Below are 18,981 nucleotides of genomic sequence, written 5' to 3'. Positions count from 1 at the left end.
TACAAATTGGCACAAAAGTGAGCTTCTGACAGTGATTCCTAAAGGACACGGTGCACTGCCTTGGGAATGCAAGAACTGCCATAGGAGACTGGAGGGATACAAGGAGTTTTCTGCAGTCAGAAACAGTACATCCTCAGTAGGAGGATGAAGGGAAAGGAAGAAGAACTGTGTTTGATTGAGAAAAGGACAGGAAACAAAACGACACGGTTCAAGGCTAATGTACATGCAAGCAATTGCAGCAAGACTAACTAGAGAAAACAAGGGATGAATTAAGACTTCATACAACGATACTGGTACCCCGATTAATGGATTTAAAAACAAAAAAGAGAATATTAAAAATCTAAATATAAGCACACAGAAAAACAATCAATCCCCCCCAAACACCAGGCTTTAAAATATACCGTGGATAACATCTTGGATTGATGAACCTACTCTGAAACTAGTACTCAACACAATGACAAAAGGCAAAAAATTTATCTGTTTGAACTGAAATAAAGTTGCTCTATTTAATAGGGAGACTTACTCCTGAAAATCAGTTCCCATAGTTACCATAAGCTGCATTTCAAAGCTTTAATGTTGACCTAAAGCACTTTCTTCTAAATCTTTCATATAGGAAGATTTTTCAAAAGACTTGAAATTTATGAGCTGCTAGTCTAAGCTCTACGGTGACTTTATAATAAAATTACTTTTTGTTACATGCTTACAATAACCACAGTTTCTACAGTTTGTGTTCACCTCAGTTTTCATCCCTATATTGTCAAAACATAGGAAATACTTTGTTTTGTTTTTTGTAAACACAAAACTACTCACTTCCTGAAAGTAACTATTGTGTTAAAGAGAGAAAGCAGAGACTCCTGAACACCCACTTGATTCTTTCAGTAGCTGGTATCACAGTAAAAACCCCAAACACTAAAGAGAAGACGACAGGATATGAGTTCTGAACAAACATAAGAAATCACACTCACATCAAGTTACTGGCTGTGTTTTCTCCGAGTATCTACACTGGCAGGTGTCCTTCTAGTAATAAGATAGCAGTTGGTTTCTTTCTTAAATAAATACAGTGGTAATGATTAACCAGAAATTACCTAAGTTTTTCCTGTTTTGTCTAGATCTGACCAAATGTAATCAGCTTATAATTACGTTAAGTAATTTGCTTAGCATTCTATTTATAAAACTGATTAGATGCTGCTAAGCAGAGTAAGCAACAGTTTAACACTTTATTTTGATGTTGGAAGTAGAGGCTAGGGGAGGAGGAGAGGGAGTGAGGACGGCAGAAAGAACAAACAGAACTCAGAAAATTTCAGAAAGGTTACAGTATTTTAGGGGATACAGATCTGTTGCTTTATGCACATTTTACATTTGTGTGTTATTCAGTTACATAGCACATATTTAGAATTTTAAAATAATTGCTATTAAATATTCTATCACTTAAATAGGTCTGAACAAGTGAATATCCAGCCATACTGACTACTGTTGACTCTTCCTGGAGAGCGAGAAAATGGCGTTGCCCTGACTTGGGAAAGAGAAAATCCAGGTTGCAGGAAAATGACAAGATCACCACCAAGACCCTGGCCTGAGGTTAAACTAACTGAACAGGATGTGTAAAACGAAAGGACATGACATGAGAAATTGCTAGATGTGACAGACAACATAGCAAGAGGCTGACAAAAGCTATAGATTGCACCGTAAGAGATGGCTGGATTTCACAGATGGTTAAAGGGGAGTAAGGCGAGAAACAGCCAAACTTTACAGAAAATTGAAGGGGGACCTTTAAGCTATTGCAGACTTTCTGGGAAGCAGAACTTGCAACACCAGCAGTACTTCGGTAACCATATTTGTAACACCACCGAAGGCCAAGATTCCCTAGAAAATGGTATCAGAAATACCAAATTTGAGTAGCAAAACCAGGACCAATAGGGAAAAATAAGTTATTAGGGGTGGACTGTTTATTTCTGAGGACTCTGGGATTAAGAAAAACCACAACAAACAAACAAAAAGAAGAGCTATAGGGATGGCAAAAGGAGGGTCAAAAAAGAGAAAAACTGCTAAGCTAAGCAAAGTGTTACCAGTGCTGTCCGGCACAGTTCTGGCCTTGATCATCACATCCTAACCAGGACTGTAAACCAAACCAGTTGTTCCAATTATGGCATGAGGCACACTTGCTTCCACAAACAAGAGAATCGAGGAGGGTGCCAGGATGCTTCCCCTGGCTAACAGGAGGACACCAGGTCAGACAGATCAAGTAACCTGGTTATCCCCATGTCAATGCTGGCTCCAGGTCTGTCAGCATCTGCATCTACCTACCACTCCCTAACAGCGTCTGTCTGAGACATGCCTTTGACAAATTCCTTCAATTTAACTCCTCATTTCCTCATTTATATAATGGCCTTAATACTGCTTGTTTTATCTCAGTAAGGTTATTTTCGGCACTGTCAGGAACAAAACCAAGAAAGTCAACAGTTTAAGCTATTTAAGCTCTTAACATTTATCTCTTGCTACTTTATCTTTTAGGTAAACATGAAGCTGAAGAGTTGGCTGTTCTGACTTTTCATACATACTGCTACAAGTTGAACTTCGATTACAAGTAGCAATGTCCTGTTTTTGCAAGTTGAATGGCAGAAGGTTAATACCTTTCATACAAAGTGAAAGGTATTTATAGGATAGGAATGAACTGAAAGGAAGATAGACAGAAATACCGTTCCTAACCTTACAGGTACATGGGGAAAAAAAGAAAACCAAAATAACAGGGCAAGAGATTAAAAGAAACAACAACTTGTCAGTGCTTACTAACAATAGCCCTTACTCCAATTGCTTGTAGAGAATAATAAGCACAACTTCACCTTAATAACAATGTATTGATAATTTTCTAAACACACACACACTTTGTTCATCACCAAGAGTTATGCCAACATTGAATTAATCTATTACAAATTCACAACTTCCTGTCAAGGACTACTGTTTTTTTAAAAGATGAAAATAAAAGGGATTATGTTATATATGGAGAAAAAAAAATCACAAAGGCTTATATTTTATGCTAATTTATATTTATAGCAATTGTTTTTATTTACCTTTTTGTTTTCTTGTAGTTTTCCAGCTGTAATGTCTGCACACATTTGTATCTTTCCAACTCACACTGTTCACACAGGTCCTCAAGACACAATAGATGATTCTCCATTTCCTCAAAGTTTGCCTCTAGCTGGGCTATAAGAAATACTTACATGAATATCAAATTGTATCAATAGATGGACAACTCACCTGAACAGAAACAGGAATTCATAAAGGTACATCATTAACATGGTAATAATTACACATATATAAATGGCTCAGAAAGATAAACAACTCTCAGTTCGTATCCACATAGTAAGGAGTGCCAGCAGAGCCACGTTCAAGGGAGATCAATCTGAGGCTCCCTTTGCAGCAAGATGTCGAGCCACTATATTTGCCCCAGCATCTTGGTCTGACAGGCTTGCGGTCTACACGTCAGGAAAAGCATCATCTAGAACTCATAATTAAAAATTAAATTTTGCTTCTTCGGCACACTGTCAGTTTAGCCCTTCCTCTCTGGTACCAATCTGAGGCATAAAGCTGTGCTGACCAAAACCAGTACTAACCTTAAATTACTCAAATGAAGCAAAAGTAGAGCATACTGGGAGAATTTTGACTTTTACGTGACCTCCTGGATAAAAGAATACAGACTTCAAAAGTTTACTCTCAAAACAGATCCTTTACTGACAGGCAAATCTCTAGATTTAGCTATTTTACATACCCATGTGCTTAAATGCATGCAAAACCTCTTAATCTCCTCTTTAACCCTAATTGCTTGGAGTGGCAAGTTAAAAAGAGATCATGCCTATGAAAAGCCCTAAGAAATCTGATCCTATCTCATAGCTCACCCTGTTGTGAGTAGCAATTTGAACTAGAGAACTCCTGAGGTCCCTTCTGACCTGAATTGTGCCATGTGAATCCTGGATCAAAGGATTGCTCTTTCCGCAGGTGATTAATTAATGCTGAACGCCATGTCCCTCCTCAGGATCCCAAAGTAGAAAAGCTATTTTCCCAAACCCTAACCAGCTAGTTATTCTTGGATGGAACTGTGTGAATACAAGACTATTATTCACCCTTTTGCCAGGACTTCTCCTTACCAGAGGGAAGGTAAATTGCAGGAAGAAGGATAAATCGCATTTTTACAAACAAAATAGCAACCAAAGAATAAAAGGGTGTTTGCAGTTCAGAGACAGATACACTAATCTGTTGCAGCGTATGTACTTGATTGTTGATGCAAAGAACTACACAGATGATGGAATGAAACAGCAGAAAACCTAAAGCAATTCTGAGTTTCGGCAAAAGGCTGTGTTTCACCTTGCCTGTAACACACAGAAGCAATCTTCATAAAGCGAGTCAGTAACTATTAAGTTCAAGGTATAAAAGAGTGATTTAAAAGTTAATGTGTTTTGGATGCTCACAAGAAGGAAACAGCAAGTTGAAGGCATCAGTCAAATCTTCAATTCTGGTTTGGCCATTCTACTTGGAGTACACAAAATTTCAACTTTCTTAACCATTACTCAATTACAAACAGCTATCCTAGTGGTCCCCCTAGAAAAGCAAAAGTTAAGACCTTGTCAACAAATTTCCTAGCATGCAAATTCATATATTCAGCTCCAATTTTTTAGTAAGGTTTTTTTAGTCCCTAGCAAGTAAGGTACTGCTCCACAACAGTCAAAAAGGGAAACATGTATCATATAATCAGTAAAAATCTCCTTAAATTAGTTATCTGTACACAGATCACTTGACGGAGAAAAAAAAAAAAAAGGTGGGGGGAGGCAGCTGAAAACATGAAAACAAGTTTGAGGGGAAAAAAAAGCTTCCACTTCTACAGACTGTGATGTGGAACATACATTGTTTACCACATACTCAACTTGCTCTCATAAAATCCAGATGTATTCAAAGGGCAATATCATGACTACAATTACGACTGCTGGTCCCCTTTGCTTAAGAAATGGACTTTTCCAAGTGCACTAAAATCCAAATGTCTGTATCATGCTAACTTGCTTTTCAGAATGATTGCTCACTTACTAATTTGCAAAATTCACAAACACAGCAGGGCTCCAGATAATTCAGTACGGTACCTATCAACCACTGTTTTTTCCACTTAAAAAACACACCACCTGCTTTGCTGTACTTGCTATTGAAATAATATTAAAAGACAACAACAAAGAACTGGAAAATAAAAAGGATGAAGAAAAGCGACTTCAAAAGGGCAACTGATCCCTAACACTGGCATTTGAGCAGCCTCTAGTGGGAACTGCAGAAAACACTGTGCTCCTGGAGGAATGAACACTTAAGATTTCTCCAGAAGATAAGAACAGTACTTCACTGCAACACAGGTTTCAGAATTCTTCTTTCTGAAGTGAAAGAAAACGTAGATGCTTTTCACAGAAAAAGCTGAAGACTAGCTCCACAGCAATAGTACCAGCTACAGTCGTGAACTAACTTGTCTCCTACTCAAATGAGTATGCACCGTGCATCAAAAAGCAAGTTCCAGTTACACCTTTAATGAATTTGAAATTTAAGCCATAATTCTTTGATCAGCTCCTATCTATGTTCACAGATAAATAAGCACACACTTCAAAAAAAAGTTATTTAGCAAAAATATGAGATACAGAAATTAATTTCCAGTTTGTAGTTCACAGTGGCACCTAGAATGAATCTGCCCTAGAAACCCAGTGAATACCTGCAAGATCACTAATTCTTTTCCAGCTCTTCAAGAAATGCCACAACCAAGCAGTCAGGCAAGAATCACCATCTCACTCTGAAACAGCACTGCTATGCGGAAGAAAAACACTTCCTCCTTTTAATCTTTTTAAAAAGGAGGCTGTAAAAAAACCCATTGTATATTTAGATTAAGAATTTTCCTGTATGTATATATAATATGCCATAATTGGTAGGAAGAGTATTTTTTATTAGATAACTGAAAAAATAACTTGTCCTTTAGTGACATCATTCCAATTATATTAGTTTGGCCTATATTTGTTACACTATCACAGGTATAACAACACTATCACAAGTTTTAGTTCTTAGTATTAATTTTTTTAAAGTATGCTAATGTTTGATCAGATGACATTAGATTGAATTATCTTGCATGAATGTACACTATTTTTCTTAGTCTACCAGCTATGAAGGTATTAAAGTATTTATCTAGAACTCAACAACCACAAAATCCAGATTTGTACCTGAACACACTTTATTGCTAAAGTTTAGCTAATTTAAATTTACCATATAATTTTTTTAACTGAAACCTGTGTTACCTGTAGTTCTGCAGTAGTACAAAAACTGTTAGAAAAGCTAGAACACAGCTGTTTATCAGAAAAAAAAATACAGTTTTAAATTCCTGCTACAGTAACTTTAAATGTAGCTTTCCTGCACTTCCCAGCCACCCAAACAAGAGAAAACACCAAGAAGTACTAAAAATGTTTTTTCAAACTTCATTCATTCTCTGACTAAAAGGCAAAAAGGCAGAAAACAGAGAGGATGGAAACAATTACATCAAAGAAATTCTCTCTACCTCTAGGTCAGACAGGGACCACAATTACTAAAAGCTTAAAATGAGCAGTGAAAGACATCTGTATAAAGGAAGAGCTCAGTTTAGATGCAACACTTGGGAAAAAAAAATACTTTACATAATTACAGTTCTACTGGAGCTCAATTTTGATTTGTTTTTAAAGAAAAGTTCTTAAACACAGCTAAGATCATACCATTTACATGAAGCTAAAGCAGCATCTTTGCTGAAACTACATAGCAATTATACTAGGATTTTTTTCCTTCTGTATTCAAGCCACAGACACTACCAAGTTTACACCACCAAACTATATGCCTTTTATACATACCTATCTCTAACTTATACAACAACCCTCTCCACCAAAGTATTCTGCTCTGGAGCCTAAGAAAAAGACCAACTCCATGTTGAACAGAAGTTATCTTTACGCTGTATTATTAAAATTCCTTGGTTTTACATACATCTCCCAAATATCTTCCCTGATTTTCTTGGTAAAAAATAAATGCCATTTCATCTCAGACAAACTCATGAAAGCAAGAAAAGTAACAGCAGTTTCTGAACAACCAGTCAACCAGTTAGAAAAAAAATTTTGATTAATAATCAAACTTTATTTTCTTTAAACATTTTCCCAACGACAAATCATTACAAATTTACAGCAAAAGTTTTTACAGCTCTCCTAACACTAAAAAAATTTTTAAAATAAAAAAGAAACCACTAAACCCTAGTCTTTTAATGGAATGTGTGTTCTGGATTTCTGCATCACAACACATTTATTCAGCTCTTTTTCAAGAGCGATCAACTGCTAGATGCTAACAAAAAAGAAATGGTTATTTAAATAACCAAACACAATTCAGAAGTGAAAGTTCAAATGCCAGCTCTGAAAAATCTTGATTAATACATTGTCTGGCTTTAAATTCAGTTTTACTTGCAGAATACCTGCTAATATCTAAATCCTGACATAAACCACAATTAATAAATAGATAATAGTAAACTAATGACTTCTCTGCCTCAAAGACACTCTTGTCTTCCCCAAAGAGCCAAGTCTGTGGGCTATTCCTCACTACACTTTTTCCTCCTAAAAGTACTGCTTCAGAGGTTGTCTACAAACTGATGAAATGAAGAAAAATTAAATTATTTAGTCTCAGAATACAAGATGTTGCTGGAAGTATACTGTATTATTCAAACTGGAAAAACCTTTGGCATTTTTATCAAGAAATGAAAAAATAAGTATATTTCATTAAAACACACTTTTTTTGCTTCAAAACAAGTACCCAAAATATGGAGTATTAAGTTCTTCAAGTAGTTCAAATGTTACTAAAATCAAAGTCTTGTTTTTAATTAAAAAGATACTACTATGACCTTATATTTCACAAGTTTTAGTACATTTCCTTAATGTCTGAAAAAGCCATTAAGTTGTCTTTAATCCCACTTAAACAAAGTGAACATGGCCATTTTTTTAAATGCAAATTCTGAACAAATTGGATTTAATTCTGCAAAGCTAGAAAATGGCACCTTTCATACTTGATACACAATCTAAAAACAAAGCATGATCTTCTGCTCAAGACACAAACAAGGATACCTCCCTCAAGCAGTGTGAAAAGTTAGTTTCCCTAATGAGTTTTCACATCCATCTAACCCATATTTCAGAAAAAAAAATACTTACTGAAGACCAGGAGGCAATGGCTTTTATCTCTGTGTATATATATCCAGCTGTATTTTCTTCCCAGTCTAAATATTTTCACCTTACATTGGATCGTCACCTACATTCATGACTAGCCTTTCTGAAACCAGTATCAAGTTGATGCCCCTGCTCAAACATGAAGCGTATTTCACATTAAGGCAAATATGTCAGATAACAGCAAGCAGATGTTTTCTACAACATCTCAAACAAAAGTTGGCTTAAGTGGTGATTCAAATTCTGGTCCTTGAAAGGACAATAACTGTCCTTTTTGCTTTTACATGAGAGTAATTTTTTCTTCGAAGTTTTCAACAGCAGCTACAAGATGCTGCGTACTACAATAACTATCAAATGAAGACACAGACTTTTTTACCTAAAATGAGGGATGGTAGATAACGTGCATACCTAAGTTAAAGGACTTTATTTATAAAAGTACTAATGAAAATGTGCCTTGTAATACACAGCAAAATCTGAGCAATCTGTTCATACCAGTTTTAAGTTGGTCATTAAAAAGGCTCATTTCCATTATCTGAAGTATCTTGTCAAAAGCAGCCAGGGCTCCCTATCTACTTTCAAAATAGATTGTTTAGGTATTAATAGGTTAGAAGCATACCATGTCACAACACAGAACTATTATTTCTCTGAAATTATGACAATTAGCCACGTTACAACTTGGATGCACTACCAAGGACACAACAATTTACAATTCTACATTCACATATGTTTTTTTACAGAATATTTCGCTTGTATTCAAGATTCATAGCCACAGTATTAGTCATCTCTTGGAAAAGTAAATACAGTTAAAATTTATAAAAAGCAGATAGGTCAGAGTTATAAAAAACTAAAAACAGGGAGCTGAATATCACAGTAAATTTCTGGTAGATCACTTCCAGAAGTGTAGATGTTGAATACGGTATAAATTATACTTTTCAAATAGACTATAAAACTTAACAGGAAAAAAAAAAAAGCAATTCAAAAAAACTCACAGTGGTTAGGAGGAACTAATAAAAACCTCTAGGTAAATTACTTGAAATCTGACACACGAGGTGAGGCTAGAAGATTTGGTTCAAATCTCACAACCTTAGCAGTAGACTTTAAAATTCATTGGCTTCCCTGAACAGAGTGGTTAATGCTTCCTTAAATTCTGCTTGTGCAGTATCAAAAATATTCTAGAGAGACTGAGCCTTCTCCAAGTAATTCTATGATCAGGGTGAGATTAATTCTGGTTCATAAAACTATAACATCAGGAATGGGAGGGTAACCCCAATTCATCAGGATTTATAGCATTTGCAGTTATGAACTATAACGACAATTTCATTAGGTTTTTATTATATTGTTTATCTTTGGTCTACCAGTGGACTGCATCACTTTGTGCATGATGATATTAAAATCGGTATTTAAATAAATCATTATTTCAATCGGTATTTCCTTAGAAAATAACTCAGCTTTTCAAAAAGCCAACATTAAATGGTTACCACACATGATAAATCCTTACTAAACAAGGTGGTATAAGAAAACTGTAATACAAAAATGAAATATATTCCTTGGTTCAGAAAGAAATACCAAAGTTATTACCCACCAACCTAGGAACAAAAGCCGATTTGTGCATATCCAATGACCATAAAAGAATGAGAAATTAGCCTTCTTTCTTTTCTTCACATCAGATGCCAGCAGAAAAATCCAGCCCGCCCCACAAAAACAAGAGTTGCAATTACATGAGGAATTTCTGCATACTTCCCAGCTGGTGTAAGAATAGTGCAGGCAGAGTCCCTAGGGAACTTAGCTACTAAAATCCATGCACAGACAGCAGTTTTTCAAAGCTTTAACTTGATGCAACTTGAATGGATTTTCATGGAGGCATCAAGGGGCCTACTGTTGACAGAAAGGCTTGCTACTTGTCAAGTGCTGCATCCCCATTTCAAGGCTCAGTAACACTAAAGGCTTTCAGAGACTAAGAGATCAGAACATTTTTTCCTAATTTCATTTTCAACAGTGGATCAACTGTTTTATATGAGAGGTTTCCAGAAGTAGGCCACTAATTCGTCTTTTCGATTAAATCAACAGATTAACATTCGGTAAAGTTACAAAAAATTGGAACTCATCTAACAAACATAGGGTATTTGGTAACCTTAATATGTAGGATTGCTAGTTTCACCTATGAAAAAGATGAGTATGACTTCAGAACAGCTTGACCCTGTACACTACCATAAACTACGCAAGCTACTTTTGGAACTAACAATTACTCTCAACAAAAAGTTGCTGCCTTCAGAGTCTCCCAAGCCAGGTAAATTTCTTCCCTCCATCCCCAACAAATGATGATTTAAAACAAATTATTATATAAAATGATATAGACTCAATCAAAGAGATGCAACTACATACATGAGTTTTCACACTACACATCTTCAAGAATTTTTAAAAAGAGTTCAAGAATAATAATTTTCAATTGTTCACACCAAGATATGCAGTTGTAACAATTTATTTTTTCTCCCAAATAATAATACACAGAATTTTAACTGCTGGGAGAACAACCACTACTAATTTTGCTCTTTTGCAAAAACAGTTTGTTTAAGAACTACTGTTTTACAATAGAAAAGATACATTCAGGAAACAAAAGTAAATTTTATAATTGCAAAGTTCACAACTTCAGACTAATCCTCTGTGTGCCAACTTGAATGCTTGGTATGTCTATAAAACCTTACCTAGACTTGCTGTGAGGCATTCCAGATCTGCTAAAAACCCAGGTATTTGTTGGAGCTGATCCTGTAGTTCCACCAGACTGTTCCTTTTCTTCTCCCAGTGTGCGGAAAGCATCACTACTTCGCTATCCACCAGCTGAAACAAACAGGTTCTTTACTTTATTTACAAATTTACATACCTATTTAAAAGCATCTTGACTAATTTTTAGAACTAATGCATCTGCATAAAGTCAGTATAGCAGCCCTATATAGCACTGCCACTTGTATACTTCTCAAGTAAATATACAACATGCCCAAAAAAGCCCCTGTAGTATGAAATATTTATATAAAAATACATTGATGAAAACACGGTAAGTTATTTCTCAATATATTGATCAATGCAGGAAATATTTTATGGGTTTTATTAACTGTAAATAACACATATCTGGAATTTTGACAGCGGCATTGCACTGGTACACAAGAACAACATTGCAGTGCTGCAATGTAAGGCTTATTTAGATCAATAACTTAGTTTAATGTTGCTAGTCACTAATTTAAACTTAACAAAACTGAAAACTCTGCATATTCAAAATACTCTAGAAAAAATAAAAGGAATGACATTTTTTAAAAGTTGTTTTTATTACAGTCCTGCTCTTCTGCCCTCATGATAAACTTATCTGCATGCAGTAGCTGCAAAGTATGAACACATTTTTACATTAGTTCAATTTTTGTTGTTTGATTCTTCCTAACTTGTACCATGCAATAGTACAATGAGAAGAGGATACACTGCTTAAAAGTTTTATTTATTTAGGTCAGATTCTATCAGAAATAGCAAGATCAAGAGATCTTGGGTAACAAATATGTCCCTTATATATGATACTTGAGATGATTCAGTTATGGTTTCCCTTGCTCTTAGTTCCATTGCTCATTCTTCCTCTTGCACACAACTGCAGCCTATGGCTGTATCTGCATTCTGAATTCCCCAGTTCTAGTAGAATTTAGTTGCAGAAACTAAAAAAGCCTGAGCAATGGGCAAAGGAAAATTCTCAAAGATTTACAATTCTACCCACTTCAAACATTCTTCTAGAAGAATGACAACTTCTTCCATTTCCAAATTCTTCTAGCTACCTATCCCTGTCAAAGGGCCATCCTGTTCTACCAGATCAAGTTTGAAAACTTATTTCAAAGCCTAGTCAGTAACGAAACACTGCAGAAGACCAACATCCTTATTTCAATAAAGCCAAGTCCATTTGTGAGAATGAGGTATGGGATTTATATCAGATAAACAGTAAAGCAAACAAAAAAATATACCATGAGATGGGGGCAAACACCAGAAAAACATTTCAGCCCAAAGGTATTTAAATACAGCTACAATTATAATCATCTACAAGCAGTATTTTTAGGACAATTTTGTAGATGGAACTGGTAGTTACCACCTATGATTTAACATGGTAAGACTGTAGGCAGCAATTAAAGCTTGACATTTTCACTTTCTCTATTCAACATTTATATATACGACAGCACAAGCAGTTTATCTGCTATTAGCCAGTACCAGAAGTAGGATACAGGACAAGTAGACCTTTAGCTCTGATACAGTACAGTCAATCTTGTGTGCTTACACAATGCTTATTTCATTGAATGCTGTATTTTCTACTTTTATAAAAAAAGAAACAAACAAAACCCCCACAAACAATCCGTATTTTGGATTCTCCCAAAAGCACACATCTGAACTTCATGAAAACTTTCAAGGTCCTTTTGGAAGTTTTTCATTCTGATTTTCCCAAGCAGCCATAATATATGTGATTACAGTTACATTGGCTTTATATATTTATATATATATATGAAACCTCACATTATTTCCAGAACTACAATTTTTAAAGCAAACCAGATTTCAAGTACTACAAAATTGTAAGCAAATAATTTAAGAGACCTAAAAAAAAATTTCATTATGAGCAGTACAAGACACAAAGCCAGCAGAGAGAACTTCATCTCTAATAACTGAAGGTTTTCACTATTAGGCAAGAGAAAGAAGAACATCAGGTAATACCCTTCTTAGGCTAAATACAACTCTTGAAAATACATTAAGCAGTGAGTTTTTCATCCACTGGAAAAAGATACAGAGAAGACTCCTAAGGAAATCTGAAGAGTCAGGGAGGATGCAGCTAGCCAAAATGAAGGTTTCAGCCAGGACAGAGAATCCCACAGCTCAGTCCTGCTCTGCACTGTGGCCCAGCTTTAACTGTCTGCCCTTTCAACGGGATTTGAAATGGAAGGTCTGGTGCAGAGCAATGCACTGGTAGCACTTACTGGAGCTTTTCTTTCCCTTCATTCCAGAAATAAACCACACAACTTGTCATTTTAATTCCAGAGCAGGAAAACTGAACACAATTAGGAGAAAGCACAGACACTTCCTGAGTCTTTTCAGCCGGACAATCAAATCTTGCCATTTCCCGTCTACTAGGAAAGGGCAGCAAACAGTGTCAGTGCAACGGCCCTACCCTGATACTAACCACCAACATGCCTCAGCTCCAAATATATTCTATACTTTCCCAGCTCTATCACTGCTTTTAAAGAGCTACAGTAGTAACATACAGCAAAATTTTTGCAATTGTTTACATTACGTCACATTATTTAATGTTTGAATTACACTATTGCTTACATTAGTATTTATTTTTTACACTGCCATTTATCAGCAATGCGATGATGTCTTAAGCAGTCTCAAAATAATATTCCTAGCTAACTTAAAATGTTTCAAATAATGGCAGAAGAGTGCAAAAAACAACCCCCTGAACTTCTGGGTAAGTCTTATATTTACCATAACCTTCTTGTCACACTGACAAAATTGTACTTATCAATAACCTTCTCTAATCTAACATATCCCACAAAAAGACATAATAAACTGACATAATATTTTTTGTCAAAGTGCAAGTAGTATTGCAACTATCTGAAGAAAGGACAGAAGACAGGAAATTCTAGGTGTCCACGTATCCATTGAGAAGTACTTTAAAAGCACTAGGAAATTATCATACTCAATGCTTGTTACAGTAATTGAAATATCAGAAAGTAAACAGGAGAATGAAATTCAGGTAATTCTTATTAGATCATACCTTGTGAGAAACATGATCACATTTCAATTTGTACAATAACTATATTTAATACTTCAAGAATATTAATTGTAGGCCGAGTATCGTCAAATCTGGAAAAGCTGTGAGAAACAAGAGGAACTGTACATTCTGATCCATTCCATCAGCTGCCTATCAAACCCCCACTTTAAAACCACAGTCAGTAACAATGCCACTTGGCATTTTTTCCCAAGCAGCAATACAGAGCATTATTTTTCATTATACTGGTTGTACTAGATCCAGCTAGGATGGAGTTAATTTTCTTCATAGCAGCCCATATGATGCTGTGTCTTGGATTTCTGACCAAAACAGTGTTGGTAACGCACCAGTGTTTTGGATGTTGCTGAACAATGTTTGTACAGTGTCAAGGCCTTCTCTCTTCCCCACAGCAAGAAGGCTATGGGTGAGCATGAAGTTAGGAGGGGACACAGCTGGAGCAGTTGACCACTGCCCAAAGGGATATTTCATACCATGTAACACCATGCTCAAAAATAAAACCTAAGGGTTTGGTCTTCCAGCGTAACCATTGCTTTGAGACTGGCTGGGCGTTGGTCTGCTTGTGAGAGGTTGTAAGCAACTGCTTTTGCATCGCTTGTTTTCCCTCTGTCCTTCAATTATTAAACTACCTTTACCTTGAACCATGAGTTTTCTCATTTTTGTTCTTCTTGTTCTCTCCTCTGTCCCCCTGGTAGGAGAGTGACCAAGGCTGTGTGGGTGCTTACCTAGTGGCCAGGTGTCCTGGTTTCAGCTGGGATAGAGTTAATTTTCTTTTTAGTAGCTGGTACAACACTGTTTTGGATTTAATACAAGAATAATGGTGGTAACACACTGATGTTTTGTTGTTGCTAAGCAGTGCTTACCCTAAGTCAAGGACTTTTCAGCTTCCCATGCCCTGCAAGTGAGCAGATGCACAAGAAGCTGGGAGAGAGCTAGCTCAAGGGATATTCCATACCATAGTTATGCTCAGTATATAAACTGGGGGAAATTGGCCAATCACTGCTTGGGGACTGGCTCAGCACTGATCAGCAGGTGGTGAGCAACTGTATTGTGCATCACATTTTTCTCCCTTTGGGTTTAATTCTTCCCCCCCCCCTTCATTACAATTGCTGCTTATCATTATTATTATTATTATTATTATTATTATTATTATTATTATTATTATTTCACTTTATTTCACTTATTAAATTGTTCTTATTGCAACTCACGAGTTTTACCTTTTCCTGATTCTCTTCCCCATCCCACTATGGGGGAGCTGGGGCGGAGTGACCGAGCAGCTATGTGGTACTTAGTTGCCGGCTGGAGTTAAACCATTACACCAGGGTCAACCCAGTAAGCTGGCATTAAATTTTTTTTGTTTAAAATTACTTACACATTTTAAAATACTTGAAGTATGGCCCTGTTATTTTTTCTTACCTCTCCAGCTTTTGCACAATCTTTGGCTCCTTTGTGAAGGGCAGCCCAAGCATCTTCATATCTGAAGAGAAGATAGATAAATGACTATTCTTGCAGTGTTCCCCTTACAGAGGAAGACCATTTCATGGAAACCACTGTGCTTATATTTGCAGGAATACCAGAAACAACAGTTTAAAAAGCTGTACATTTCTTTCTGGTATTTACTTCTACCAAGACAAACATACAGTAAGAAATAATTTCTTTAAAGAAATTATGTGTTCCATGTTTTGTTAAAAAACTAGCTTACATCAAGAGCTAAATGGACCAAGCAATGTTTATAAGACTACACATAAAAGCCTTAAGCAGTACTTGAAACCCAATTTCACTAAGAACATGAAAATAATAAACAAGATTGTGATCAGTCCACCCCCCCAAGAAAAGAGTTGAGTTTTGTTTTGTTTTTTTTTTAAATAAAGACACAAAGGACATGTATAATGCAGATAGCTTCTGTTACTCAAAAAAACCAAAAAAGTGACTAAATACACATGGAATACACTTTCTTTTCATGGCAATAACAGGCATACTGTGTCTATTATAACAGAATGAAATCATATCAAATATGTAAAAGTTATAAAACATCAAATTAAAACCATGGGCTGGGCCTCAGTGCTGGTTCCCTTCATCCTTGTGCATTAGATCATGAACTGAAGCCATCTTTCTAATGTTGCTTTTCCTTCAGGACTTCTCTTTCATTAATATGACATAACTTATGGACTGGGCAAGCTTTAAACATATTTAACATTTGGTAAACATGCCCACTCTACTAACTGCAGAACATCCAAAAAACTATTATTAACACTTTGATTTTCTTCTAATTTTTTTAACCTAATAAAGTTATTTCTGAAATTATAGGGAGCAGACACTAACAAAGAAATGCAAGTTCATACCTGCTCAGTAACTCCAGTCCAGCAGAAAACTCTGGCAAACACTGAACAGTTCTATAAAACAAATTGTAAATATACAAATGTTGTTAATGAACAGAAGGCTGTTATAAAAAATGTATGCACACACATCTGTGTTTGACAGATCTGCTGAGCACAGAAATTTTCCCTATTGTTCACTTCCACAAACATTTTGTCAAATCTGGTTTAAAATGCATTACACAGTATCTCTTAAAAGAATATTCCAAAGCTAGGGTTGGCTTTTTTCTCCTTGTTATTTTATGGTAGCCCATTCTTATATTTTTTTTACTATGTCCATTAAAAACAACCGTTATCAGATAATTTCTCTAGCTGTTAACATATACACAGGCTGAACATTGTTTCTATCCACTGTTTTAAGTTAAAACATTCTGAAAATAAGACTACTACGCAAGTTCTTATGCCCATCAATAAAGATATTGCACTTAATATACTCTACATTAAAAATAAATACTAAGCTAAAGAACCTTTGCCAGTTTAATGCTCTAATGATCTCCTACTGGATGCATACATTTTCATTAATAACAGCTTAAAATATAAAGACAACTTATCCTAAGTTAAAGAAAATTAACAATGCAGTGTTTTGAAGAATGTATTACAGGAAGATTTCAATGTCATCCAAGATTCATCTCTTGGAAGATTTCCAGAATAGACTTTTCTGCACTGTCATCCAAACAATCTGAATGAAAAAAAACAAACAACAAATGCCACAAATATAACCTTTTTTCTTTAAAGCAAGTGAAAAGTGATAGAATCAGTGAGGTGGGTAGGGACCTCAGGCAGTCTGTAGAACAACTTTCTGTTCAAAGCAGGACCAGGTATGGGATCAGACCAGCCTGCTCAGCTGGTTTGTCCAGCTGCAACTTGAAAACCTCTGAGGGCAGAAACTTCACAGGCCCTGTGAACAACCTGTTCCACTGCTTGACTGTCCCCATGAGGAAAAAGCTTTTCCTTGTTGCCTTTTCCTGTCTGAACATCTCTCATGTCCATCACCTTCTGTGTTGCCACCTCCTTGATAACCTCTTCATTGGTAATGACAGGCTGCCATTAGGTCTCTCCAAAGTCATCTATTCTCCAGGCTGAACAAGCCCCAGTCTTAGCCTTTCCTCATATGCAGACATTTCCAGTCCCAACCATCTTGGTGGCCCCTCCACTAAACTTGTTCCAGGTTACCAATGCTTTTCTCACACTGGGGGCCCAAACCGGACACAGCAACTAGATGTGGTGTAAGGAGTGCTGAGCACAGGGGCTAACCACCTCCCTCAATCCTACTGCCTGCGGTCCTGTCCATACAGCTCAGAAAGCCGCTGGCCTTCCTGCTGCCAGGCACATTGCTGGCTCGCATGCAGCTTCCTGTCCGCCAAGAGCCCCAGGGTCTTTTCAGCAAAGCTGCTTCCCAGCTGGCCAGTCAGCCCCAGTCTGTGTGGCTAGGGATATTTTTTCTCAGCGAAGGACTGAGGATTTGTGTCTCTTTAACTTCATTAAGTACTTCCTGGTCCATATAATCCTATGGCTTTTATGGGTTGAGCTCCCCAAATTGATCTTCACCCACTACTAGGTAATCTCTTCCTTGAACCCTTTCACTAAGCACAGAGGACTGAGAGACCTTGTTTGTGAGGACTGAAGCAACAATGGCATTTGATATCTCAGCATCTACATTTGCTGTCACTAAATCATCTACCCCATTCACCAGCAAACCCATGTTTTCTTTGTTCAGCCTTTTATTACTAACGGAGGGTTATAACCTCTTCACATCCTTGACATCTCTTGTAAATGTCAATTCTAGGTGAGCTCTGGCTTTCCTAAGGGTATTCCTGCATGCCAAAGAAGTTATGAAGAGGGTATCAAGAAGTCATCCCTGACACCCTCCAGAACTCCTGTTGACTGCATCCTGTTGTGTTGTCTTTTCACCAGATGACAAGGAAGTTAAAGACCCCCCCAACACCAGTTGTCCTGGTTTCAGCTGGGATACAGTTAAGTCTCTTCTTAGTAGCTGGTGTGAGAACATGGTTTGGATTTGGTGTGAGAACAACACTGATAACATACTGATATTTTTCAGTTGTTGCTAGGTAACGTTCATAGTAAGTCAGGGACTTTTCAGTTTCTCAGGCCCTGATAGCAAGAAGGTTGGAGGTGGAGGGGCATGGCAAATTGGGAGGGAACACAGCCAAATCCAAACTAGCCAAAGAGATGTTCCATACCATATGACATCATGCTGTGTATATATATGCTGGGGGAAGGAGAAGGAAGGGACATTCAGCATTATTGCATTTGTCTTCCCAAGTAAGTGTTACACATGATGGAGCCCTCCTTTCCTGAAGATGGCTGAATGCCTGTCTGCCAGTGGGAAGTAGTGAATTAATTCCTTGTTTGGCTTTGCTTGTGTGCATGGCCCTTGCTTTGCCTATTAAACTGTCTTTACCTCAACCCATGGATTTTCTCACTTTAACTCTTCCAGTCCTCTCCCTCATCCCTCTGTGGGGGCAACGAGCGAGTGGCTGCGTGGGGCTTTGTCACTAGCCAGGGTTAAACCATGACAAATGATTGAGAATTCCTCAAGTTGTTTAGAGAAGACATCATT

The 18,981-nt window shown here is 36.7% G+C and overlaps 1 protein-coding gene across 2 annotated transcripts in view; it reads right to left on the bottom strand.

The window, feature by feature from the left end:
* The window catches only part of DTNBP1 (dystrobrevin binding protein 1), a 72,715-nt gene that overhangs the window by 49,032 nt on the left and 4,702 nt on the right, over positions 1-18,981 (bottom strand). Inside the window, exons 3-6 of one of the 2 annotated variants that reach the window (XM_037379186.1) lie at positions 16,368-16,418; positions 15,442-15,502; positions 10,931-11,063; positions 3,069-3,201 (exon numbers count right to left, since the gene is read on the bottom strand). In XM_037379186.1, the coding sequence (XP_037235083.1) occupies positions 3,069-3,201; positions 10,931-11,063; positions 15,442-15,502; positions 16,368-16,418 (378 nt within the window). The remainder of the gene's footprint in view (positions 1-3,068; positions 3,202-10,930; positions 11,064-15,441; positions 15,503-16,367; positions 16,419-18,981) is intronic. The other variant, XM_037379187.1, reaches the window with a different exon arrangement.

The sequence above is a fragment of the Falco rusticolus genome, chromosome 3, assembly GCF_015220075.1.
Source record: "Falco rusticolus isolate bFalRus1 chromosome 3, bFalRus1.pri, whole genome shotgun sequence".
NCBI lineage: Eukaryota > Metazoa > Chordata > Aves > Falconiformes > Falconidae > Falco > Falco rusticolus.
Note: the sequence above shows the minus strand (reverse complement) of the source record. Positions and strands in the feature narration are given on the sequence as shown.